General features: G+C 38.7%; 1 protein-coding gene across 1 annotated transcript in view; it reads left to right on the top strand.

Moving 5' to 3' along the window:
• Window positions 1–25,861, top strand: part of PLEKHA7 (pleckstrin homology domain containing A7) — a 154,198-nt gene that overhangs the window by 99,555 nt on the left and 28,782 nt on the right. The window contains exons 5-9 of the mRNA XM_075712426.1: window positions 6,578–6,689; window positions 13,411–13,515; window positions 15,302–15,374; window positions 16,578–16,678; window positions 23,818–23,996. Coding sequence (XP_075568541.1) covers window positions 6,578–6,689; window positions 13,411–13,515; window positions 15,302–15,374; window positions 16,578–16,678; window positions 23,818–23,996 — 570 coding nt within the window. The remainder of the gene's footprint in view (window positions 1–6,577; window positions 6,690–13,410; window positions 13,516–15,301; window positions 15,375–16,577; window positions 16,679–23,817; window positions 23,997–25,861) is intronic.

Below are 25,861 nucleotides of genomic sequence, written 5' to 3'. Positions count from 1 at the left end.
TGGAGTGCATGGAGCTCTGCCTGGAGATGAATGAGGAGCCAACCAAGAGCTTATGGGTCAGGACTAAAAGGAGGGCAGGGACAGGTGACATTATAGTGGGGGTTGGCTACAGGCCACCCAACCAGGAAGACCAAGAGGATGAGGCCCTCTGTAGACAGATAGGAGCAGCCTCATATTCACAAGACCTGGTCCTCATGGGGAACTTCAAACACGCTGATGTCTGTTGGAGGGACAACACATTAGGGCATAAGCAGTCCGGGAGGTTCCTGACAGAGGAGCCAATGAGGAGCAGTGCTATGCTGGACCTTTTTCTTACCAGCAAGGAGGGGTTAATGGGGAACATGAAGCTTAAGGGCAGCCTTGGCTGCAGTGACCGTGAAATAGTGGAGTTCTAGATCCTTGGGGCACCGAGGAGGGTGCACAGCAAGCTCACTACCCTGGACTTCAGGAGCACAGACTTTGGCCTCTTCAGGGATCTACTTAGTAGAGTACCATGGGATAAAGCCCTGGAGGAAAGAGGGGCCCAAGAAAGCTGGTTTATATTCAAGGATCACCTTCTCCAAGCTCAGGAGTGGTGAGTCCCAACAAAGAGGAGGTCGGGCAAAAACACCCACCAGGAGGCCTGCATGGATGAACAAGCTGCTCCTGGACAAACTCAAAACAAAGAAAGGAAGCCTACGGAGGGTGGAAGCAAGGACAGGTAGCCTGGGAAGAATACAGAGAATTGTCTGAGCTGCCAGGGATCAGGTTAGGAAAGCTAAAGCCCTGATAGAATTAAATCTGGCCAGGGATGTCAAGGGCAACAAGAAAAGTTTCTGTGTAGGTATGTTGGTGATAAAAGGAAGACTAGGGAAAATGTGGACCCTCTCTGGAAGGAAATGGGAGACCTGGCTACCTGGGATATGGAGAAGGCTGAGATACTCAATGACTTTTTTGCCTCAGTCTTCACCAGCAAGTGCTCAAGCCACACTGCCCAAGTCACAGAAGGCAAAGGCAGGGACTGGGAGAATGAAGAATCACTTGCTGTAGGAGAAGATCAGGTTCGAGACCATCTGAGGAACCTGAAGGTTCACAAGTCCATGGGCCTGGTGAGGTGCATCCACAGGTCCTGAGGGAACTGGTGGATGAAGTTGCTAAGGCACTGCCCATCATATTTGAGAAGTTGTGGCAGTCCAGTGAAGTTCCCACTGACTGGAAAAGGGGAAACATAACCCCCACTTTTAAAAAGGGAAAAAAGGAAATCCTGGGGAACTACAGGCCAGTCAGTCTCAGTTCTGTCCCCAGCAAGATCCATGAAGCAGATCCTCCTGGAAACTATGGTAAGGCACAGGGAAAATAAGGGGCTGACTGGTGACAGCCAACATGGCTTCCCTAGGGGCAAATCATGCCTGACAAATTTGGTGGCCTTCTGTGACAGGGTTACAGCATTGGTATATAAGGTAGGAGCAACTGACACCATCTGCTGGACTTGTGCAAAGCATTTGACACTGTCCCACACAACGTCCTTGTCTCTAAATTGGAGAGACATGGATGTGATGGATGGACCACTCAGTGGATAAGGAATTGGCTGGATGGTCGCACTCAAAGAGTTGTGATCAATGGCTTGATGTCCAAGTGGAGACCAGCGATGAGTGGCATTCCTCAGGGGTTGGTATCGGGACCAGCGCTGTTTAACATCTGTGTCAGTGACATGGACAGTGGGATTGAGTGCACCCTCAGCAAGTTTGCTGACAGCACCAAGCTGTGTGATGCAATCGACACGCTGGAGGGGAGGGATGCCATCCACAGGGACCTTGACAGGCTCGAGAGGTGGGCCTCTGTGAACCTCATGAAGTTCAAAAAGGCCAAGTGCAAGGTTCTGCACATGGATCGGGGCAATCCCAAGCACAAATACAGACTGGGCGGAGAATGGGTTGAGAGCAGCCCTGAGGAGAAGGGGTTGGGTGTGTTGGTTGATGAGAAGCTCAACATGACCCAGCAATGTGCACTTGCAGCCAGGAAAGCCAATTGTATCTTGGGCTGTATCAAAAGAAGCGTGACAGCAGGTCAAGGGAGGTGATTCTGCCCCTCTACTCTGCTTTCATGAGACCCCACCTGGAGTACTGCATTCAGCTCTGGGGCTCCCAACATAAGACAGACATGGACCTGCTCGAGCGGGTCCAGAGGAGGGTTACGAAGATGATCAGAGGGCTGGAGCACCTCTCCTGTGAAGACAGGCTGGGAGAGTTGGGGTTGTTTAGCCTGGAGAAGACGAGGCTCCGGGGAGACCTTATAGCAGCCTTCCAGTGCCTAAAGGGGGCCTACAGGAAAGATGGAGAGGGACTGTTTACAAGTCCATGTAGTGATAGGACAAGGGGTAATAGTTTTAGACTGAAAGATTTAGATTAGATATAAGGAAGAAATTGTTTACTACGAGGGTGGTGAGACTGGGAACAGGTTGCCCAGAGAAGTTGTGGATGCCCCTTCCCTGGCGGTGTTTAAGGCCAGGTTGGATGGGGCTTTGAGCAACCTGGTCTAGTGGAAGGTGTCCCGGCCCATGACAGGGAGGTTGGAACTAGATGATCTTTTAAAGTCCCTTTCAACCCCAAATATTCTATGATTCTATAAATGTGGAAATATAGAAAATATGTATCTATATATTGGGACCTTAATCCAATGAGTGTTACACTCTTTTTTGCCTTTTTTTTGTGCAACTGATAAAGCCTGTGTATCACCTCTGGGGAGAGAGCCATCTTATTTTGTCTATTGCATTTGGTTACTATAGCAGCAAAAATACTAGGTGGAGAGAAAGGAGGAAACCCAAACAGCCCCAAAATAATAATCTGCCATGTTTACATGTATAGAAATACTAGCACAGTCAATTTTTTTTCTAGCTGAATAGAAGATTTATTAGTATTACAGCTAGATTGACATGATGTTACTGTGTCGTATTTGGTTTCAACAAAATAAACTTTTTAAGTTGCTGGTATGAATGTGGATCTTCTAAGTCGACTAATCTTTATGATCCTGTAGAGAAAGGAATGTGTTCTCTCGTGAGTATTGCATTTTCAATACGGGCTACTGGTGTAATCATTTTTTGGTGTTGTTCAGTGTTTTTTTTTTTTTAATAAGCCAAATATTAGTCATGTAATTCTTTTAGCTGGTAAATGTGATTTCTGTAGACATACTAGCACTGTTTAAGTAGAGCAGGGAGTTGCTTGACAGGAGATACTATATAGAGTGTTATTTTCAAGTATTTTAAAAAGATTTACAAGGCACTGGAGCTCCCAATGTACACACTGCAATTCTGCTTGTGTGTGCACACACCTAGGGGAGGCAGTAAGAAAACTATCCTGAAAATAGACAAGAAACAGCACTATGAAGACAGAATGGGATGTCTTGAATAACAGATATTATCAAACATCTTTGGTAATTGTGATTCTGAACTGATGTTTCTGAATGCATAGAGTTAATGCTATGGTCACTTATTTTTAAAGATTAATCTGTAAACACTATTATGACAGTGTTAACTCCATTAACATGCTGGGATATTTCAGGTAATTCTGCATATTCTGCATATTTTTGCTTTTAAAAACAGACTGAGAATATTAATTAGCTGTTAAGAGACTTGAATACTTGAGTTTCGTTGTGTTCTGATTTCATGCAAATCTATTTTATCCTTGAAATACTACATAGGAGTACTTAAATTAATTTTCAGTATTGTTTGGTGGTTTCTGTTACATCTCATGTACAGAAAGTTTGAATCACCAGTGTTTGTTGCCAAAGGCTTTTTTTAGGAGAATAAGAATGTATTTTCTCTTTCAGTGTATTTACTGTCTCTTTTGCTGGCTATGTGAGTTCTTCCACATGGCAACAACCTCATGGTTTTAAAAAAAACATTTTTCTCATTGTGAATTTGTTCTTTTCCCAGTTAAGTTCATCATTAATCTTGGTACTACTAGAAAAGGAAAGCTTGATTTATTGGCAGCGATCATTTTCAGTAGCAAATGGAAGGGGAATTGTTAAATGGCCAAATTATAAATGCTTAGAAATTATGCATTTATTGTTCTGTATTGGATTATGATTTTCTGATAGTGATGGTCTTGTTAAACGTATAAAGCTTATCTTCTTCTGTAGTTCTTCTAAATATATTTTTTTTAAAACTGCAGTATGTTTAACCTACTGTGAAACAGTATTGTGTGGAATAGTGAAAATCTGTTCAATCTGAGTTTGCCTGCCCTGATTGGTAGACTAAAGCCATTCCTTTGGGGTTATTTCTCTTTCCATATGAATGTTTTCGTTGGAAAAATTAATTCCAACTTGTTGAAACTTAAATTTTATTTTTCATTTTTGTCTTTCCTGAGAAAGCAAGCTCTCTGTGAAATAGCTACTCTATAAAATGAATAAATGTAATCTAATCAGATTATCTATAGTCTGGAAAGCCTACAGATTTTCTGAATATGTATGTTACGGGCTCTATCCTCCTACCTCCACCTCCTCCTTTCCCCCTTCTTGTCCCAGTGAGTATCTGGAAGATAACATATATTGTGTGACTGTCCTACAGTATAAAAACTTAATAGTTTGTGGTGTGGACATTGTAAAGAATCTAAAACTCAAGGGAAGAAGAGAAAGTAAGTTTGTGTCTTCTGAGGCCAAACATTTTCCTTGGATGTGTTTTGTTTTCATACTTCTGCAACTCATTTCTAGTGGCCCTCTTAATGATATAAAATTTAATACTTCAGATTCATTTTGAGGAGGCAATGTAGAAGACTGTCATATCTCTGTTAGCTTTCCTCCCTCCTTGAAATACCTGCTTTCTGTTTAGTTGCCTCGAGCAGGGAAATAGAACCTTTTTGATACGTAAATACTAGGAAAAGGCAAGTAAGATGGTTTTGCAAGTAAAATGGAGGTACATTGTCAGTCTGCATTTTCTACCTGTTTTGAAAGTTTTTATAGGGTGGAAAGGGAACAAGTGAGAACAGAATCAAAAGCAAGTTAATAAGACTGGCTGATCAACAGAAATAGCTTAGTCCAGTAGCATTATATACAGGAAGTGTCTTAATCTGCTCTTTGCTGAAACTGGATATTCCTAAAGCTGATTAAATGCTGAAGTAGGATACCTGGTCCATAAGAAGTAAGGCGAATTGACTCAAACCGATGTGATGAAGCTCTCGTGCATTAAAGGCTGGCCAGGGATTTTAGGATCTTGCTGTAGTTTGTTCTCATATCTTGGACCTGAACTTATATATAAAAGCTAGAAAGAAGGGATTTATGCCAGATAAGCAAGGCATAAAGGAAATGGGATCAAAGTCATGTTACTTCCTTGCAAGCTTAATTGAAACTGTGTGGTCACAAATGGAAAAATGTGCTTTCCCTGACACCAAATCAACTAGAAAAGCTTTTGGACAGGTAATTGTTCAGGTTGTAACTGAGGAAGAGCAGTTGTGGCAAACAGCTTGTCCTCAGTTAAACCCTACAATCATAACTCTCCTACTCTGCTGACTGATAACTGCTCAGAATTACTCTGTTCTCTGTTGTGTTCAGAATTGGATTGAATTTCAGTGGTAGCAACAGTAATGTTTGGCATGGCTTGTGTGTCTTTTTTTTTTTTTTTTTATTTAAATAAATGGCTTTGATGACTTATTGAGATGGGAAAAGGAAAATCATCAGTTGTTAATGGTTTGTTTTGGTTTTTTCTGATGTGACTGTATTGCTAATTGTTCCTAAAATATAATTTGCTAAACTGTTGTTAATGATTTTTGAAAATACCACCTGTGGGTTTAATTCACAAGTTGGCGTTGAGCTTGGCTGCTGAGGCTTCTCTTCAGAACCTGCATATGGGATTCCACAAGATTTGTACTTCTGTTTATCCTCTAATTTCTTCATCTGGGCAGCTATACTGAATTCTTACTTGTTGAACAGGTTCTTATGGTAGGATTGATCTCACCTACGCTTTAAATGGGTATCTGCATTTGAGCTAGTTATCAAGATTTTTTGAGTCTTAGTATGACTCAGAAGTTATTTATTTCTAACAATATCTGCCATGAATTGCACCATTTCACTTAAAAGGTATTTTAATAATTCATATTGTAGTATGAATCATATTTTGGGCAGATTCAAGATCTAACATTAAGTTAGTGAAAGATCTAACAGTAGGCTAGTCTCACTTTGATTTTAAATAAGCAGCCTATTATTGCAAAGTGCTGACTCCTGTCCTTCCCTCCCCAGTGCTGGCTCTTCCACATGTTGGCAGGCAAGCCTCTAAACTGGGCACAATTTAGTTTCTCTGCATTAGCCTTATCTTCTCTGAGTGCTCTTTGTTATATCTTGATTCTCTGTTGGATTTGCAGACAATTTGGCAGGTTTCTTCCTCCTGATACATTGACAAATACCAATCATCAGATGCCACTGGCAGCATCTGCTTGAGAAATACCTGAAATCAAAATAAGTGGGGTGGTGCAAAGAAAGTTGCAGATGCATGGGAAATGTTTGCCTCGCCTGTCATTCATTTGCTCACTGTGAATCTTAAATATAAAAAGGCAAAGCTGACTGTTTGAAACAATGTGCTTTAGATTATCTGTTTTTCTTTGTTTTCTAGACAGAATTCATCTATGTCCAAGCAACAATTAAACCAAAGACCTTCAAGCATGGTCAGTGAAACGTCCACTGCAGTAACTACATCTGCTGTTGATACAAAACCTGGCCCTAAGGTAAAGGAAAAAAAGCTATTGTTTCAGCTTGATGATTGGAACTTCACTCACTTTAAATGCAATACTCTTTTAATGCTGATTTTAATAGGGCCACAGGTTTAGCCTAGAAGTCTAATAACTTACCTCAAATAAGAGGTAATATCTTCTACCCAAGCAAAAACCTTTTCACAGCATAGGAGCAGTGTGTAACCCACATGACAGTGTTGAATGATGATTTGAAAAACAGTGATTATTGTGACATGCAAAGTTTGAGAGGCTTCATAAGAATGGAAGTAAGCATATGTAATACTAGTATTCCAGCAAGTCTTTTGATAGTCCAGTGTATATGGCAAAGTGCTGCAGAATACCAGGAGTTGTAATTTGCAGTTCTTACTTTTCCATGAAACCTTACTGCTGTTCTTCTCTCAGTAACAACTTAGATCCTTTTCTGCCATCACTGTGGTGCACAAATAGTGCAGACACCAAGTTTACACACACAGTGTTTAATGGTACAAAAATCCATTATTTGGCATTGACAAAGGGCCTGTGTTTATTATCGCTCAAAATATAATAAAGCACTGTACTTGAAGTGTCACCAGCTATTTTAATGCTTCTTTGACCTTACAATTAATTACAGTACAGTGAGAATGGGAGGGGGTGGATAAAAAGAAGCAAAAAAACCACTGGAAGAATTAGCAGAGATAAGACAGATTTCTTAACTTTGCCTGCAGTTTTTAAACTTCAGAGGGTTTTTTTTTTTTTAAATGCAAAAGTGTGAAGCCTGTTAAGTAATTGAGTTGAAGAAAGGACTTTGCCAAATTGGTTGCAAAGATATTTTTGTTGAGTGGGAATCACTTAAATATTTTTCTAATGTTTTGAATTGCTTGGGTGAATATTGGAGAAGATGATAACAATTTCTTGAAAAGCTAAAAAAAAGAAAAAAAATTTAAAATTGTTTTTTTAGATCCAAAGCGTATAGGTTATTGGACCAACACAAAGATTGTCATGTGTCAGATCTAAGAACACATTTATCTTTAAAGTGCTAGACAAAGTTATCACTGAAAACAGTAAACTTAGTAGGTTAACTGAACAACTTGATACATTTCTTTTTGATACTGTAACAGTTGAACTTACCAAAGTATTTGGGCATTTGTGTTTACTGTATCTATCCTCCTTATTCTGATTTTTTTAAGCCAGCATTAGAGGGAGAAGCCTCATTTTTTCACACTTAAAACCAGCAAACCTAATAGGGACCTGATTCTCTGCTTTGAGCTGGGGATTTCTCCAGTGACACAGTTGACTTTAACTTACCCAGGATCACACTTCTTCCAAAAAGCGTGCATCCTCTGTCACCTGCTCCTGCTGCTTCCCGTTGGCACGTGTTTGCGTTGATCGAATCAGGCTTTGCAAAACAGTGAGGTCAAAAATGGTGACTGGATCCAACTTACAGGGCCACCCACATGGTAGAGGCTAGTTCACTGGGGACATCAGAACCACACAGCTACAAGTGAGGGTAATGCTCTTTCCATCACAGCTTGGAGAATATCCAGAATCACCTCCCAAAACTTCAGTTGGTCTGGTTTTGGTCTCTGTTTCTATTTTGTTTGTAGTCCAGTACAAGTGTGGCCACGCATGCTTCTGGCAGGCTCCCACGTGGGGCATTTTTTTTAATACATGGCAGCTTTAGACTTTGAATAGTGCTCTCATAGAGGGCTTGCCTGTACTTTTCTTCTCCACCAAGTTTGTTTATATAAGATCCATCCTGCTGTGGGCCCTCAATAAATACTTTACTGGAGTTTTGATTAAGACAGAGAACCAACGTCTGTCTTAGATATGCTTTGTTTCATCATTGCATGTGTGTCCAGGCTTGAAATTGCTCCTCTTGTTCTGTAGAGTCAGAAGGAGATCTGTTAAATTCCTTCACAGCCTAACACAAAATTAATTCAAGTGAACTAGCCGTGAGAACAAATGCTGTAAAGTGTGTCCTCCATTTTGAGGCTGACTTTTGGCACATCGAGAGTAGATTTTAAGATCCTTTCATCTATTTCTAAATGTTTTCTTCCATGAATTCCTTAATCATGCTTTCGAAGAGTGAGTTCCCAGACGCAGACTTGAGACACAGTCATGAAGCCAGAGACACGCTCTGTTTGTCATGGCAAAGACCTCTAGCTACCCATAGCTAATTATTATCTTTTATGAAATGCTTTCATAATTTTGTCCTGCAAACACAATCGCAGAACTGTGCAGGTATAGTGTTGGAATCCTGGCCAAATTCAAACCGATTTTTATATAGAGCTACCTGCATTGAAGTAGTACCGAATCAGAAAGTGCAGGAGCAAGTACGTGGCTTTCCGCTTGATTCTTCTGCAGAAAGTTGACAGCTAAGAATTGCTACATTTAGGGCGGAGGGGGAGGGTAAGCTGCCAACTGTACAGCAGATTTGTCATTCTCAGTTCAAGATGAAAGAGATGAAGACTTCTGGCTTGCTTGTTGCAGTGTTCAAGTCTGAACTTGGATTGAATAAAACTTCTGAAATAAAAAGTAATTGTTTGAAAGAGAATTTCACGTGTTCTGTCCAACAATGTCGATTGCACAGTGTACAACAAGAGGAGCATGTTGGAAAGAAGAAAAAGAAAAAAGCCAAAATGAGGCTTATACTTATCAAAATGTCATTATGTTTTATTGATGTGCATATAAATATATAAGGCTTCATTTTGTAAGGCACCTGAGATGGGCAGTTTTGCAGAAATGCACATAGATTCTTGGGGTGGGCCCCACTGTTTTGATGCTGGCACTGTCTGAATAAGTCATCTGAAGACTTTAGACCAATGCAGTCCACCCTTCCTTTTGGAATTTGAGGGGTATGGAGTTGAGAGAATAAAAAGCAGAAGGGCATGCCGACAAACAACAGTCGTTCTCTGTCCCAAGGATCTGCTTGTTCGTAGCCAATTCAATTACGTTATTAACCATATTAAAAGCCATTTATATTGATTACAAATGAAGGATATGGAGGAATGAAGGTCTGTTTCAGTTTGAGAGTAAGGTGCATTTGGAATTTAGTCTGTTCTGTTAAAGCATCTGATGGTGTGAATGGAAGCTTGTAAATGTTACTGTGCTACACAGTACATTGGCCAAGTCGAAAGCATAAAGGATAGTAATGTAATGTATTTATTATTGCCTACGTTTTGAGAGTGTGTTTTGGATGGATTCTGAGCAAGAGAAGTAATTGAATTGTTGATGACGCTGATAGTTGCTCATATTTTTCCAGGATGAACTGGTGAGGATTACAAGTAAATAAAGGACATGTCCAGCAGTTGAGAGAAACAGGCAGCGGTGACAGATATGCAATGGTACCAGCTCTGTAGGACTCTGTGGGGCTGGAGTGGAGAGCACAGGGATTAGTTCAGGGCCACTGTAGATGAATACTCAAGAGCAGGAATTTCTGAGAGTTTCAGTTTTTTCCTATCTGAAAAATAAGGATTTTGTCTAATTTACTTAGAGAAACTGAAAGGCTTCATGAGTTCATTTGTTAGTGAAACATTGAGAAATTTTGAATGGAAGAGTTTATGACTTAAATGGGGAAGGGGGGGTGGTTGTGGGCTGTTTGGTTTTTGGTTTTTTTTTTAATTCCCTGCAGATTGACAGTTAAGTTATATGTTCTTTTATGTGTGTGTGTGTGTATATATGCATATTTTTATCAAGATGCAGTCTTCCTTTTGCTATTTAGAAAATCTGTTCCAAATGAAAGGCTGTTTACATTTTTTTTGACTGTCCAGTTTTAGGAAAAAAAATAAATTACATTTTATAATTAAGTTAGCAACATTGTCCTGAGCTAGAGGCTACTGTAAGGAAGAAGATAACACAGTGATGAAAAGGGATTTGAAAATTTTGGCTCTTGACATTTTGGTTTTTTTTCAAAAACTTATGAGTCATTCACAAACAAGCCAACATAACAAATGTACTGAAGTCAAAAGTGACTGCTTTGTCTTCAGTGACACAGGCAGCTGCTCTGACCTGCATTTTTCAACACATGACAACGACATCAGAGTATTTTAAGTTAGGAAAAAAATACTGCACTACAGACAAATAATTTTAAAAATATACCTTTTCCTTTAAACTAACTTTTTATTCTAGCCAGTGGAAGCAAAGCCTGACATTCAGTATCTTTTATGCTTTGTTTTATTCCATAGCAGAATGAGATGATTAATACTACAGGTGATATGAAAATTTTAATTGCATAAAGCACCATAAAATGACGTTTTGCTTTTATTATGGGTATTGTATTGATACAGAATACACGGTCCTAGGAAAACTTTTCCTCCTCCCATGTAATAGAAATTGTTTGGTCTTTTGACCAAGTCCAAGGATGGCTTTTCTACATTGTGGTCTGCATTTTTTTAAAATTAAATAAGGTCAGAGAATCAAAGTGCTTGATCACTGACAGGGTATCTGATGAAAAAATCAAATTTAAACCCTGCTGTCAGGCTAGATCAGCTCTAACTGTTCCTCTGTTCATCCACCCTTCCTAAGATAAATATGAGAAAGAAAAATTAGGAATCTAAATTCTGTACATTTTGTAAATTGATTTCTGTTCAGGTGCAAAGCATAGATTTTTGACTGTCAGAGGCTTAAACAGTTTGGGCCTCGTTATTTTTCATCATCCTTGTAATGTAGCTGTTGCATCTAATATTTGACAACAGTTTTTTAAAATCTTGACTGAACTGATTACTTCTCATTTTTCTTGAGAGAAACTATATATGGCTTGGCCTGGTGATCATACGGTCATCCAGAGCTTGGCTGTCCTCATGGTACAGCTTTGTGTGTTCATTTAAAGTGATATTTGGACACCGGTTCATAGAATCATAGAATGCTTTGGGTTGGAAGGGACCTTTAGAGGTTCACAAGCTATCTTTTGAAAAAGTTTCAATAGCAAACCCAAAATGCCTAACTTCTTATTTCTTCCTTCCTTTAGTCTCAGAGTTGCTGCTTGTAGGTCTGTGAGTGAGTACCGAGAGAGATTCTGTGGCTGTAATGGGCACGCTGTGTTTGCACAAAGCTAGCGCTCCGCAGCCCCTTAGCTGAGTGCCTTAGCACAGCCATGGCAGAGACATGGGCTGGGAGATCTCCGTGACACCATCCTCACCTGGTTTTACTGTGAACTGGTTATTGCCAGCTGAATGGCAGGGGCACCTGCTCAGAAAACTGTTGCTGTTTACAACCTGGCCTGCTAGGTTTGTGCTAGCCCTAAACAGTTGGGCTGCTCCGGTGGTCTCTTGTGCTGCCCTGGGCTGCGGGTCGATCTTGTGCAGACTCTCACTGAAGTGTCACACCTAGGGAAAAGCCCGTATTTGGCATTCTTCCCGTCTCTTAAGTGTCAGGGTGTTTCACAGAAGTGATCGTGGCGTGCAGCCTACCTGACGTGCTGAAAGCAGCATGCTGCTTCCTGGTAAACAGACCTCAGGGAAACTACCTAGTGAAATCTGCCCTTTGATATCTCCTTATGAGTGTTAAATCTACATTGCTATTTTACACGCTATAGCACCAAAGAAAAAATGGATTTTTTTCCCTTACTGATTATTGCTGTTATCTTAATCCTGCATTAAGATGTGTGCTTATGTCTACTGAAATGTGTGAAGTTTTGTGCAGGTTGGTAAAGCCTGGCCTCAAAATTAACAGAATCCATTTAATGTTATCAAATAGTGCTAGAATATTTTATTTTTATGTATTCTGTCTCCTAGTTCAGATATTGCCTGACTGCCAGAAGCAGTACTGAGATATTTTGATGATATCATCCCTTGCGTATGAGAAATTGTGTTCATTTCCAGAGCTGCTGTTTGTCTGCAGCTGACGGAGCATCAATACCCTGGCTAGCTGAGAGGAGAGGTTCAAACAAAGGAGACATTGTAGGAAAGAGGCAGAGAGTGAATCTGGACAGCTCTTTCCTTGGAGAAGTCAGGAGCAACTGTAAGGGTGGTTTGTGCACCTCAGGTTCCTAAAGCAACTGCAGCAGCAAACTGTGCTGAGATTGGAAAAGAACAGGCAGATTATTCATCCAGAGATTCTCACTGTCTCTTTCACAGACTGATAGGCTTTCCTTGTTTGTTTTTGAAACAGTTTTGTCCATTTCAAGCAAAACTGAGGTTGCAGTAAAACACAAACCATTACCTAGGTCTTGTGATTTCCACTTCCTGCCCTCTAGGTCTCTTCCTTAGCAGTGTCACTCTATGTCTTCTCCTTTTGTTTGCAGGGTCAAAGTCCAAGCATTTTATTAAGCTATCAATGTTGTTGGAATTTAAACAGGAAAGAAAACTAAAAACAACAACAAAAAAAGAATCCCCCAGGCAACAAACAGCGGCAGGAGGATTCACGTGCATAAAGTCCTGTGCATGCAAGAGACTTGTACCATGTTGCAGAGAGAGACTTGCATGCAGCTCTTGTAGTACACTCAGAAATACTTCCCAAGCACAATAAAACTTCAGCAGTTCTGCCTTTCAGACTTCAGTCACCAGTGCTGCTGCTGTTCAGCTGGGAGTTGGCAGACTGTCCTGGCACTGATATGTTGATGAAAGTGGAAGATTGACTTTGCTATGTTGTAAATGTCATTATCTATTTACTTGCCCTTGAAAATGCTATAAATTGTTACTGTGTAATGAAGCATGAATTATTGCAGTGAAGTTATTTGTAATATGAAATGAGTCTTAGTACAGTTTAAAAACCACTGCTACATTATACTTCTTTACAGGTTGTAAAGGCTGGAAACAAAGTTCATAGTTTTGGAAAGAGGGAACAAGCTATCAGGAGGAATCCCAATGTTCCTGTCATAGTAAGGGGCTGGCTACACAAACAGGTATGCACGTAATCATCTGTTCCTGTTTGTATACTTCAGTACAATCATCAAATAAAAGTAAGTGCCTTCCAAGTAACTGAGAAAACAGAAGCTGGAACGTGGGTGATGCAGGGCAATGCTGGGTACTCCCACAAGCTTCCGTAATGAGGGGCTTGTGCTCAGCAAGTGTGAAAAACAAGTTTTACGTAAAGGTTTGATTCAGAAGTGGAAACAATGATAAATGGACATCACCATCGTGGTTACATGTTGAGGCTATAACTTTATTGTCTAAATCTGGTTATTTTCCCTGTTTTATCGTGCTGGCTTGCTGCCATGCTGATCTCAGTCTCCCTCAGAACACACTATAAACCCAGGTTGGCTGTGAAGGCCTTATTCCATCTGCTTGCTTATGCCCTTATACCCTGATCAAAGGCTTAATTGCAGCCCATATGCCTTCTGTTCTCCAGAAGCAGGAGGGAGAAAATGAAGGGAGACAGAGACCCATTCACTACACATGGCCGTCACCAAGACCAGTGTCCAAGCAAAAGCTGGATTATAGGATTTCATCCAACAAACAGAATTTTACAGCTGCTGCATCTTGAACTCTTAAGCTGACAGAAGCACATCCTTGAGTGCAAAAAGTAAAGCTGTTCGTTGGATGAGAATACTTCCCTGCTTCTAATTTGGCAGTCAGCGACCATCAGATTATCACCAAAGATCCAGCAGCTAGGTTTAGAGATGAGCAGAAGGCTGAAATCTAAGGCTTACAGTTATGACTCTACATACACAGCAAGGTGAAATTGCTGACAGCCATCCGCATCCTCCTGCATGGAGAGCTGTATTCTGCTATCAGCTCTGTTGACATTCACTACCCAAGTCCATTAGTTTTCAGGACAGAATCAGAACTCAGACACAGTATGTGTTGACAGCATTGTAGCATGAAAAAGGAAAGGCAAGAAAGTACTTGCATGCTTAATATGACTGCAGAAAGAAGAAGGGAAATAGTATATACAACATTCCTCTAGTTATTTCCTTCTGTCCCCTTTCGTCTACTTGCAGGCACTTAAAGCCTGGAGATGCTTTCTGTGCTGCTGGTCTCATCAAAGCGTACCTCAGCTGAATAAATTGTACTTGCTTAGGTTACAGTCTGGCAATTTTACAAGCTTCTAAAATTAATTTCAATGTAAATATTAATCATTTTGACAAGGTGATACGTTTTTTTTTTTATATATATATATATGTATACCTTCATAGGCATATTGTATTATATTTCATTAAAATTTGCACGTTATGCACCCTGTTTTATTTCCTAAGGAATATTTGATGAAATTACATTTTAGGCATGGGTAGCATATGGGAGATTGACTGAGAATTACAGGGGATCATTGTCTGAAATGTGAGGTCATACTTCACAGCTGTGTAGTGATTTTCATCTTGGTCTACAGGCAATCCTTGTTGGCTTTCGTGCCATCCAAATGTGTACTTTGCTTCTTTATTGCAGGATAAATCTGTCTAGATAAATATGCATCGGTTGTTATAAGGTTAATCTGAATGCTGTTTGGGATGCGAGTTTAATTATTAATGAAAATTAGCAGTTTGAATATTCTACCCTGATTATTTTCTAGCTGGATGTTTTGCCTCTTATCTTTCATACTACAAAATATTTTGCTGAAATATAAACCACTTGTTTTTGCAATCAGTACCATATTTAGGTAAACTTCTGGTAAACTACCCACTGGTACAGCATTGCATGATAAGCTGTTAACCTTCCTTAAATGAAAAGTGTATCACATTTCTTGCATTTTAGGATAGCTCTGGAATGCGATTATGGAAAAGACGATGGTTTGTGCTTGCTGATTATTGTTTGTTTTACTACAAAGGTGAGTAAATACTAGCTTTTTTGAGTTAGTCTGTAACAGTTCACCTGTTCAAATCATATTGCAAGCATAAACTAATTGAACTCTTCAGATATAGTTAGGTATTCTGAGAAGATGCATCGTGAAACAGTTACTTATCTGTATGCCTTTAACATGCAGCAAATTTCAGGCCAGAGTTGGGGAACAAGAGGGTGCTGTATGATCTTTTGTCACATACCTTATCTTTGATATATGCTAAGGTTTACGTTGCAAAACATCTGGCAGCGATACCAGATTAAGATTTATCCCATCTCTGGTCTGTGTTATGTTTCCTACTTGCTTGCGCTTGGACAGCTGATTTTTTGAGAATGCACTATGGCCAGATCAGGGCATTGATTCAGCTTTAATCCAAGGGGCAATGTAGGAGTGCGAACTTCTGAATCCAGTGTTTCTACCAAAAAAGGTTAGATGTGATCTTAGCCTGAACTAGCAATAATGGTATTACATAAGGTTATTTTGAAGTTTTTAATATTGTGTAGTGTGTTACAATTTTTGGAAAGCCTTACAGAATATAAACTCAAATTCATATTTCTAGGTGCTGCATTTCTGCTGCTGATCACTTTAGAGCCAGCAGTAATAGAGGTTTCCTAATTATAGCAATCAGCCTAGATGTAGAGTGCTAAATGGAAGGTCTGTCATGTTATCCAGCCTGTCAGAGTTAATTTGTCACAATAAGCTTTATTCTCAAAGTGTATTCTTCTGTCTGAACCTAAAAAATAACAACCCCCCCCCCCCAAAAAAAAACCTTAACAAAACCACAGACTGATCTTTTTAAAAAATTCAGTCTTGTTTCTTTAAAAATAAAACATTGTTCTCCATCTATTATTGGTGTTGAGTCATAAGAAAATTCAGGTCAGAAGGGACTTCAGGAACTGTCTAGTCCAGCTGCCTGGTGAAAGCAGGGTCAGGAAAGAAGTCAGCCCAGGTTGCTCAGGGCTTAGGTTAGTCAGGTGTTGAAAACCTCCAAGGATGGAGATGGCACAACCTCCCTGGCTGGCCTGTTCTGCTGCTGCTCTGTCCTCGTGGGGAAAATTCTTTTCCTTATATCCAGCCTGAACTGCTCTTCTTTCTACTTAATGCTTGTTGTCTGTGTGTCCATAAAGGAGAATGTATTGTTACCCCACTGAAAAGTGCAGTGAACTAGATTCTAATTTTTTTATTCAACAGACAGCAGAGAAGAATCTGTTTTGGGTAGCATACCATTGCCTAGTTACGTAATATCTCCAGTTGGACCTGAAGATCGCATAAATCGCAAATTTTCTTTTAAGGTACAGTTACAAAGCTTATTAGCTAATAATATTTTAAAATGTTTATTTGCATTAGAGAAGATGCTGTTGCAAACAGAAACATCATCTGCTTTCCTATTTTTTTTTTTAAAGTAGATGGGTTTATTGATTGCCTCTTCAAATGTGACTTAGCACTTTTTTGTTGCTTATGAATTGACATTCATATGTCTGTTACTATTTAAGTGTCTTTAGAGCTTAATAACGTGTCTGTGAGTAAAGATCCTGTTTCTAAAATTAGAAATGAGTATTGATAAGTTGTTCCAGTGCTGTTTACAAACTGAAAGAAAAGTTGTCATTTTTTCTTTTCAGAGTACTTGATCTCATAGTGGACTGATGGTCTTTCTGTTTTGTTGTGTTCTTTTTTTAAATAAAATAATCAGCTCAGTTCTCGGAGTTAGAAGATGACAACACTGTAGCTTTTGATGTATAATTTCCTCATTTCAAGGGGAAAAAGAGTAACCAGTTTTTTTCTCCTTTTTTGGGGGGGAGCAATAGTCATCCTAAGTGACATGGAGTTTTTTGAAGAAAAAATACTCTTGTTTTGATATAGTTTGAGGCTGGGTTTGTGGGTTTTTTTCTTTTTAAAAGAAATTTAATTTATAATTTACGGTTCTATTCTTTGTTCTAAAAACCTACGAAAATGAAATAAACCATGCATTCCTTCTTGACAGTGGAGAAACCTGACTTCAGTTGGTTGTCTGAGCTGCAGCACTAAGGCAAAGTTTAGAAACTTCAGTGTATGTTGCACTCCTACTGATACTTGGAGCAGAACCTGGTTTTTTATCAAGCAAACGAGCTATGTACTTTGAAGAAAATAAATTTAGAAATCAGGTTTTGATCAGGTATACTTCAGGAGATCTAGAAGGAAACTTTCTGTTTAAATCTTTTCTGTGATGAAATGATGAAGAACGTGTGCTCAGCTTAGACTTTCTCTTGCATTTTGATTTTTGGGTTGTTTTAAAATTGTAGACTGCCTTTTGTTGCTTTGGGTTCTATTTTCAAGTGGATAATGGTTTGAAATTTATTAAACAAATATTAACTTGGGAAATGTGTTTAAAAAAAGACCCAGTGCACTTTGTGGAAGTGTTTATTGTACTTTTTCAAATGCATTGAACACGAGATAGCAGGACAAGCTACAAAGGAATCTTTGTTTAAGAAAAACATTCCACTCCAGTATTTAATGAGTGTAATTCATCAAGCCTTCCTCTTCTAGAGCCTTTTCTTAGGAAGAAACACATATTGAAAGAGGAGGACCCAATGTACTTCTAGGCTTCTACTTCTCTTTAATAACTATTAGTGCAGACTGGGGAAGGGGATAAAGAAAGTAGCGATAGTATCTAGTTGCTTTAGAGTTTAAAAAAAAACAAACTGCTTTTGTTTTATTGAAAGGATGTTTGTAAATGTTAATTGAATGTATATTAAGATTATTAACCTGTTTAACACTATCAGTGATAAGGGGGGACACCACACCACCACCACCACCCCCTGCCCCGTGTGTGTATAATACTACACATACACATGTAGTTTCCAAGCAGTATGTTCTACAGGCAAGCTCTCAAGTCACTACTGCCAAGTTGTGCCTCTCCCTTCCTGTGGAGTAGAATCCATGGTTGTGATCATGGTTAAGCATTTTCAGAAGCAATTGCAGACTTCCCCTGCTCCTTTTAGGGTATCATACCTATATGAGCTCTACCAAGTCTTTAATCTGAGTCTTTTTCTGAAAATCAGCATGAGCCAGTAACCTGAGACTTTCAACATAGGGTCATTACTAAAAAGTTGATCTAGAAATAGGGATTTGAGAGCACAAGAAACTGTATGCTAGAAATCTACATAAAAAATCCACAACATATATTTCATGCATTAGTTTGTTGGGCCGATCTTAACTCTGCCTTAGGTGTTTGATGATTGAGTGCAGACTTGCTGCTGCAGTTTCATTTTATTTAGAACCAACTCCTAGTAGGAGCATTTTGTAAGATTCCTGTCGCATGGACCCCATCCAGTGCTGACGTTCAGTGGTCACGGAGTTGGCTGTGGGCACGCAGTGGCAGGAGCATGGCCGTGCTGGCATTCCATCACTCACCGGCCATTACCTTTATCTAATCTCTTCAGTACACTTCAATATCCAGAGTGTAGACAGACATTCCGTCTCATGACGTAGTGCAGCCAGAAATAGAAAACACAAGCAGATTAAGCCCAAAATAAAGATAGGACTTTTTCACATTTAAGTCCTGAATGAGTGGGAGAATGTGCCATGTCACTTTTTATATTTGGCCTGTCATTTTTTCAGATTGTTGTAAATCCTCTGTTACAATAGAGGTATTTGCTCTCATTTTAAATGGCTGTTTTACATAACAATGAGTTTTTGAAGCCAGGGAAGCAGTCAAAATGTGAAAAATGTCAACATTTTGGTTTGTAAATCTAAAGGAAGGAAATTTACATAGCAAATACGTGGATGCTTTTTGCATATGATTCAGTTAGCAGAAGGTTTCTAAAATGCATACATGGTCACTAGGATATACGTTAAACCCTGCTAACTTTAAAATTTACACCGTAGGAGTTCTCAAAATTCTTTTCCTTTCATAATCTCCTAAGGCCCAGCTTTAAGCTTTTGTGTCTCTTTGGGTGTTTAACAATTACAGGTCTGCACAACTGTGTACGTGCTGTTCAAATGCAATCAAAAACCTACTTTGAAGTGTAGCAGTATGTATGTTAAATTGTTTTGTTTAGACACTCTGCTTTTAAGTATTTATCTCGACAAATTTTTCACATCGTTTATTTGTCCCAGGCAAAGTGCTGTGACTAGCTGTAAGCTACTGTCATTGAGCTGTGTGACAGCCTTTTAGAACTCAGGATCCTTACTGCATATTTAGTTCAGTAGTTAACATCTTAAAGGTATTTAATCAGTCTAATCGCTAATTTTTTTAATACAGTAATTTTTTGCTAATACAAACATGAGGAGGCACAAATCCAATGTATAGATTTTAATGTGAAAAAGTTTGCACAACATTAATATATAGCCAGAAATAGTCCCTGTGATTAATAGGGAATTGACTGTACTTTTTAGTACTACAACAATTTTAAACATGAATAGTATCAATTTCTGAAGACTAATGTTATTGCAATCTCTTTAGAAGCCTCACTGTCCTTAATCATGAGAACTATTTTTAATTGGTCTTATATGTGTTAAAATATATGAGAGAATACTGAATGTAAACTCATTTATATGAATCTGACAGTAGTACAAACTGAGAAACTTGGAAGGCCTACCAACATTTGCTGTAAAGAAAACCACAAAACTTCATGCAAAGACAATATATGCAAGTATATGTTTGTATTTAGGTGCATATCTTGCTACCAAATAAAGTCAATGAAGGATGCCCTGATGTTCCTGTAAGAGGTAGGAAGTAGTGTTGGAGATACAAATTACTCCTTTTTATTTTGATACTACCTTTTACATTTTTTTCAGAGATAACACCCTTTCAGTGTGAGGGTATTCAGAGCCTAGGAAGCAGGGCCAAATCATTACTTCCAGGAGATGCTACTGCAGCTTGGTTTTAAACATCTTTTCATTATTCACACTCTAAGACTTACTAATGGAAGTATCTGTTCATTGCTTAGACCTCCTGGGAGAAGGGCAAACTTCTTACGTGTTTCTTTGATCTCTCTCATTTTCTAAAAAAATTTGACGTAGTTTGTTCTTATGTTCTCTGGATCATTGTTGCTTCTTTAGGCTCCTGTATTGCTTTTAAAGCTTCTCTGGGTGTCAGGAGTCAGGTGAAGAAATGCCAAGGGCTATAAATTTGAGAGGTGCCATTTTAGAATTTGGAAAAGGGAAAGGTCTAGCTTCTAGAAGTCCTGAAAAAGCTCAATATTTGAGGGTGAAAGATGAGTTAGGTTGTAGTGTGCTGCTCTTGTGTTTATAGTGAAGGCTCAGTATTATTTCAACTTTTGCTCATAAATGTTTCCTAAATATTGAACTTAAGGAGAAGGGAGAATTTCCTGTATTTTATAGCTTATTGAGAGGACTAACTTTGAAAGATTACAGTTATTAGAAAACTGTTTCCCTTCCCATCCCTTTGTCCTGCAAACTGTGGCTTTTTCTCTCCTAGGAATTTTGAATTATTGGAGGTGAACATAACAGCTCTAGGCATTAGTTACTTTTAGTATAGTCTTTTGTTAAGTATTTTCTTTGGAAACATGAATCTTTTCATGATTTTAACTTGTTTAACTTTTTGTCCTTGTCTTGTCCTATTGATATGCACTTGGGGTTTACTCTCCATTTCTCCTTCTGTGCATTATGGGAGAGAGACTGCTTTTCTTCTCAATCTGTCTACATTAAGGCATCTGAATGCATGAATAGGTACCAATATTATTTTTTCCCTGTTGTGTGTATGGTGTACGTGTGCGCATGTGCTGTGTTTTAGGCTTTTTAGTATGCTGTAGTTGTCCTAATAGCTATTGCTTTAAAAAGAAAAAAAAAAGGGGGGGGGAAGAAAAGAACTGCTAGTTTCTGTGTCTGCTAGCAGTGACAGCTACAGAACATTGGCACAAAGCACCTTTCTTGCATATTAAACACACTACTAATAAATAACTGAAATAAATCTGAATTTTCCTTTAACCAGTTTTATATATTATGAACTTCAGAATGTCATGTTTGTTGATAATAACACACCATTCCCATTATCCCTTCTGAAGCTATGAATGTTTATGGCTGTGATAGCTTCAGTCTCTCAAGGGAGAATGGTATAACATACTTTGTGTTTTTATACTGTTTTCACCTACAGCCTCTTAGGCAATGCTTTCAGCTGTGTTCATCATGCACTGCTGAAAGAGAACCTGAGAGGCAAATGGGTTATGTTGCTCAGGACATACAGGTCAGTTAAGACAGACAGCTGTTAAATCCATTTGTTGATGTGGTACGCAGTCTCCGCAGTTAGTTACCCAAGGTTCTGGTTTTGTTCAGCAAGTATATAACCATGGATGGTAGGGTCCATGGATGGTAGGGTCCTACTGTGTCATCTGCAGCGGGGCATATGTAGTCTGCTTTTCTGCAGGAGTCACTTCACTTCTGAATTCTAGCATCATCTTCGGTGGGCTCAGCATGGTCTGTGAAGGAACCCCGTAGTCATAAGGTCTAGTGTTAAAATCACTGGTTTCCTTTACATCTGGAGCTGCCAATTTTTGGGCTTTTCTTACACTGGATGCTAACCGTAAATTGCAGTAAATTAAATGCTTCTAAATCATGTTTGTTTTGACTGTTTGTAACGGTCTCAAAATGGCAAAAAAAAAAAAAAAAAAAACCAACCCAATAACAACAAAGAAAACCCAAACCCAAAGAACTCAACCAGACAAACATGAAAAAAATCCTTTCATTCCTAAATACCCAGTTGATCAGAGCTACTGTTTCATGTAAGTAAGTCCTATTTTCCAGTGTTAAGGTAGGCAGCTAATGGTGGGGAGGGAGAAATCTACTTGTATTCCCTTATCAGCCAACACTGTTGGGAAGCAGAGACTCTTCCTAGCAGGAGAGCCTTGGACTTCTCTATGCCACCTTTTCCTCCTCTTCCTTCTCCTCCTCCTTTTTCTAGCTGTCTGCAGTCTCATCCTTTCCACCACGGGCGTGATGGCAGGCCAGGCACTGACCCCCACGGAGACTGTATTACCACAGTTTTCAAAACAAACTGAGGCTTCCTTGCTTGAGGTGCATAAGGGAAAGGCCACTTTTCACACATTTGTAATAGAAAGGGAGCAAATTTTCCACAAAACTTAAAGTACTGTAATAACAAGAAAATATTTTGTTCTTTGGAGCTGTTGATACGAGTCTCTACAATTATGGTAATTTGGGAAATTCAGGGTAAACAACTGAAATGATAACATTTAGGGAGGGCTGCACTGGATTAGGTAGCCTGGGTTTTGTGAAAACTATTGCCGTGTTTCTGAAGCCAGCTGTGATTGTAGAGTGTTCTTTTTTAAATTTGGAATAATGAGAGGAAGAGGATTTCATCAAAATAAAAAGACCAGTCATTTAGGGATGATTTGTGAAATATGTCTAAACCTTTAAAAGATGTAGCCAAATTAAAAAGTTGAGATAATTTTTTTCCTTTTGAAAAAACCCCCTCTCAGCAGTGTTTCATGCGATTAGCTTTTGTGTGTGTTAGCAGATTTAGTTTTATAAAAAGCAATTTAAATTACTAATTTTGTTTTAATAACATTACAAGAGCTTTCAAGCCGACTATACTAATTTTTTTGGAAGGTAAGGAGACAAATCTCTCCCTACTAATCTGAAGCACATCTGTAAAGTAACTTTGAGGAAATACAGTCAAGTGTTTCAGAACTGATATGACTTAGTAATATCTATGCTATCGCTTATACAAATGGGGATGAGATTTGATTAAATTCAACTAGCCTAGAGTTACAAAGACATTCCTATTGAAGACATTTGAATATTGAATATATTTATAGAGGAATTGCCAAATACCTCTAGTTTGAGGTGGAATTTCATGGAGTATTTTGGTGTGCAGAGATACTTGTCAATATTTTATGTGCTGTGATAATTCTATCAGTATTACTAACTTTATCAGTAAGTCTTGTGATTTTGCAGCTAATATCGAGGTTCAAGTGCACGCTTTAACCAAAAGATCTTAACATGCATTGTAATCAGTTCTTAAATAAGCAGTTTAATTGCTTGAATTGTAAGATTTTTGTCTGTGTTATGTCTGAATAAATTGCTTTATTAAATGAGCTGGGAAAATTGGCTTGCTTACGCATGTCTCAGTGAGAATTTCTTTAATATGTTTTGTATGGTATCTATGGCAAATGAAATGTATCCGTTAAGAGAAAATGAAAACCTGAAATTTCCTACTATGAAAAACAGAAGTGCTGCACTTCTAGCTAATAGTGCAAGAAAGAGGTAGAGGAATTTCAGTAAAAATCAGAGTGCTATTTGAGTTTGCTGCACTACAGACTGTTTTGGCAGTATAATAATTTTACCCCAAATTCCAGAAAAAGTCAAAGAATCTGGAAAGTTATTTAAAGATATCGGAAAAAGTTAGAGTAAATTTGCTGGGGGGGGAACAAAAGGGCTGTCTGACTTTAACTTCTTTTCTTTTTTCTTCTTGCAGGCTGTTCATACAGGTATGCGGGCATATATTTATAATAAGAATTCTGTTACTGGCTCTCAGGCAGAGCATTCAGGGATGCGGACATACTACTTCAGTGCAGATACCCAAGAGGATATGAATGGCTGGATCCGGGCTATGAATCAAGCTGCTCTTATGCAAACACACTCTTCACTGAAGAGGCAAGTTCAATACACAAACTGTTAGCTTTTAAAAATTTGTTTAATGTGTTTTTATATATATGTTAAAAAAATGGTGATTTCTGAACATGATATTTGTAAATGTGTGCATGAAACTCATTCCTATTTAAAAGAAATAATTATTTTTAATTTACATTCTGTTGCAAATCAGTTAACTAACATTAATTAAGAAAACCTGGTGTTCACTATTTGAGTGTACACACAGATTGCGTGCCCATATTTAGTGACATGGATTAATTTCGGTATATATAATTTTTTAGGGAATTTCAGTTAAAAAGTTACAGGTTTTGTGAGTGAATTCATACACCTGCAACAGGCAGTTGACAGCCTTGAGCAGAGATAAGTAAAAGGGAAAAGAGAGAAGAGTAACAAGTTGTTTCAAATGAGTGTTTAGAACTAGGATTAAAATGCTGTTAAGAGGGAAAAGAATGTTAAAGATAAAGGGTAAATCATAAGCGCATAGTTATGGATATTAACTAATTTATACAAGTATTAACTGCTTATTTTTTTACTTACGTTGGTGGCCTTTAGTACTTGTAAGAGCTTTTTATGTTTTTCTCAGTGTAGAAAAAAAAGCACCGTGACAAAAGGAGGATGTCCTTTGTCACATTGTTCTTAATTAGTGCTAGAGGCAAGTGAATTCAGCTGTGCCTTCCTGTGCTTCCAGTTTTTCTCTTTTCTTAAAATTGGTGTAGCCTTCTTGATGTTTTGACTTTGGGAATGTGATTCTTTCCCTACAGCTCCTTGTGAAAGAAGACTCTGTACTGTGAGACAGCCCCGTTTTTAGCCCTTGGGGCTGTGAGGATTAAAATGTCATAGTGCCATTTCTCACTGCTGCTTGCTTTTGGCAAATCAAACATAAGCAAAGGATTAACAGCTCTTCCAGACCTTTGCCTCCTATATGATTTTGTGTTAAGATTTTCTGTATTTAATTTAAATTTCAAATAACATGGGGGAGAGAATCGGAAGAGCAAAAGTAAGAAACCTTGTGGGTTGAGTTAAGAACAGTGTAATAATTGAAATAATAATAATAAATTGTAACGAAAAGGAAAACGAGAGAGAAAAGCCAGGAAAAACAAGCGATGCAACTGCTTTCCACCTGCCGACAGAAGCCAAGCCAGTCCCCAGGCAGTGATTGCTGCCCCCCAGACAACTCCCCCCAGTTTATATACTGAGCATGGCATTGTATGGTATGGAATACCGCTTTCGCCAGTTTGGATCAGCTGCCTTGGCTGTGCCCCCTCCCAGCTTCTTGTGCAGAGCATGGGAAGCTGAAAAAGTCCTTGACTAGTGTAAGCACTACTTAGCAACAACTAAAACATCAGTGTGTTATCAGCATTATTCTCATACTAAGTCCAAAACACAGCACTGTACCAGCTACTAGGAAGAAAATTAACTCCATCCCAGCTGAAACCAGGACAACATGTAACCTGTTACCTCTTTTTTTCTTTCTAAGGGTAGGTAGGAGTAATTGAAAGAAAAATTGGGGAAGTCTGGCATGTTAGAAGTATTGATCCAGCATCCTTCCTCCTAGTAGACTGTGTGTTTTGAGACATTAAGTAAACTGAAGTGGAAACAATTGTTTCATGGCACTGACTCAGAATTCACCTTCCGTAAAGCTTTAAAGAAGCTGAACTTAGTTTCAGAGAAGATGAGGTGCTACTCCAAGATACTCCACTGAATTATAAGAGAAAAAAACGCTATTGAGAAGCTTATCACTATGAGATGAAGAAAATTGCAAATTAAGTATGTTATGTGTCAAAAGCAACATAAAACTTTTAGGTTCCTTAGACATTTTATAGTGTGTCTACGTTTAATATCAAGATTTCTGGTATGGAATTTTTGAA

The sequence above is a fragment of the Pelecanus crispus genome, chromosome 6 (assembly GCF_030463565.1).
Source record: "Pelecanus crispus isolate bPelCri1 chromosome 6, bPelCri1.pri, whole genome shotgun sequence".
Lineage (NCBI taxonomy): Eukaryota > Metazoa > Chordata > Aves > Pelecaniformes > Pelecanidae > Pelecanus > Pelecanus crispus.
This window is presented reverse-complemented; position numbering and strand designations above follow the sequence as displayed.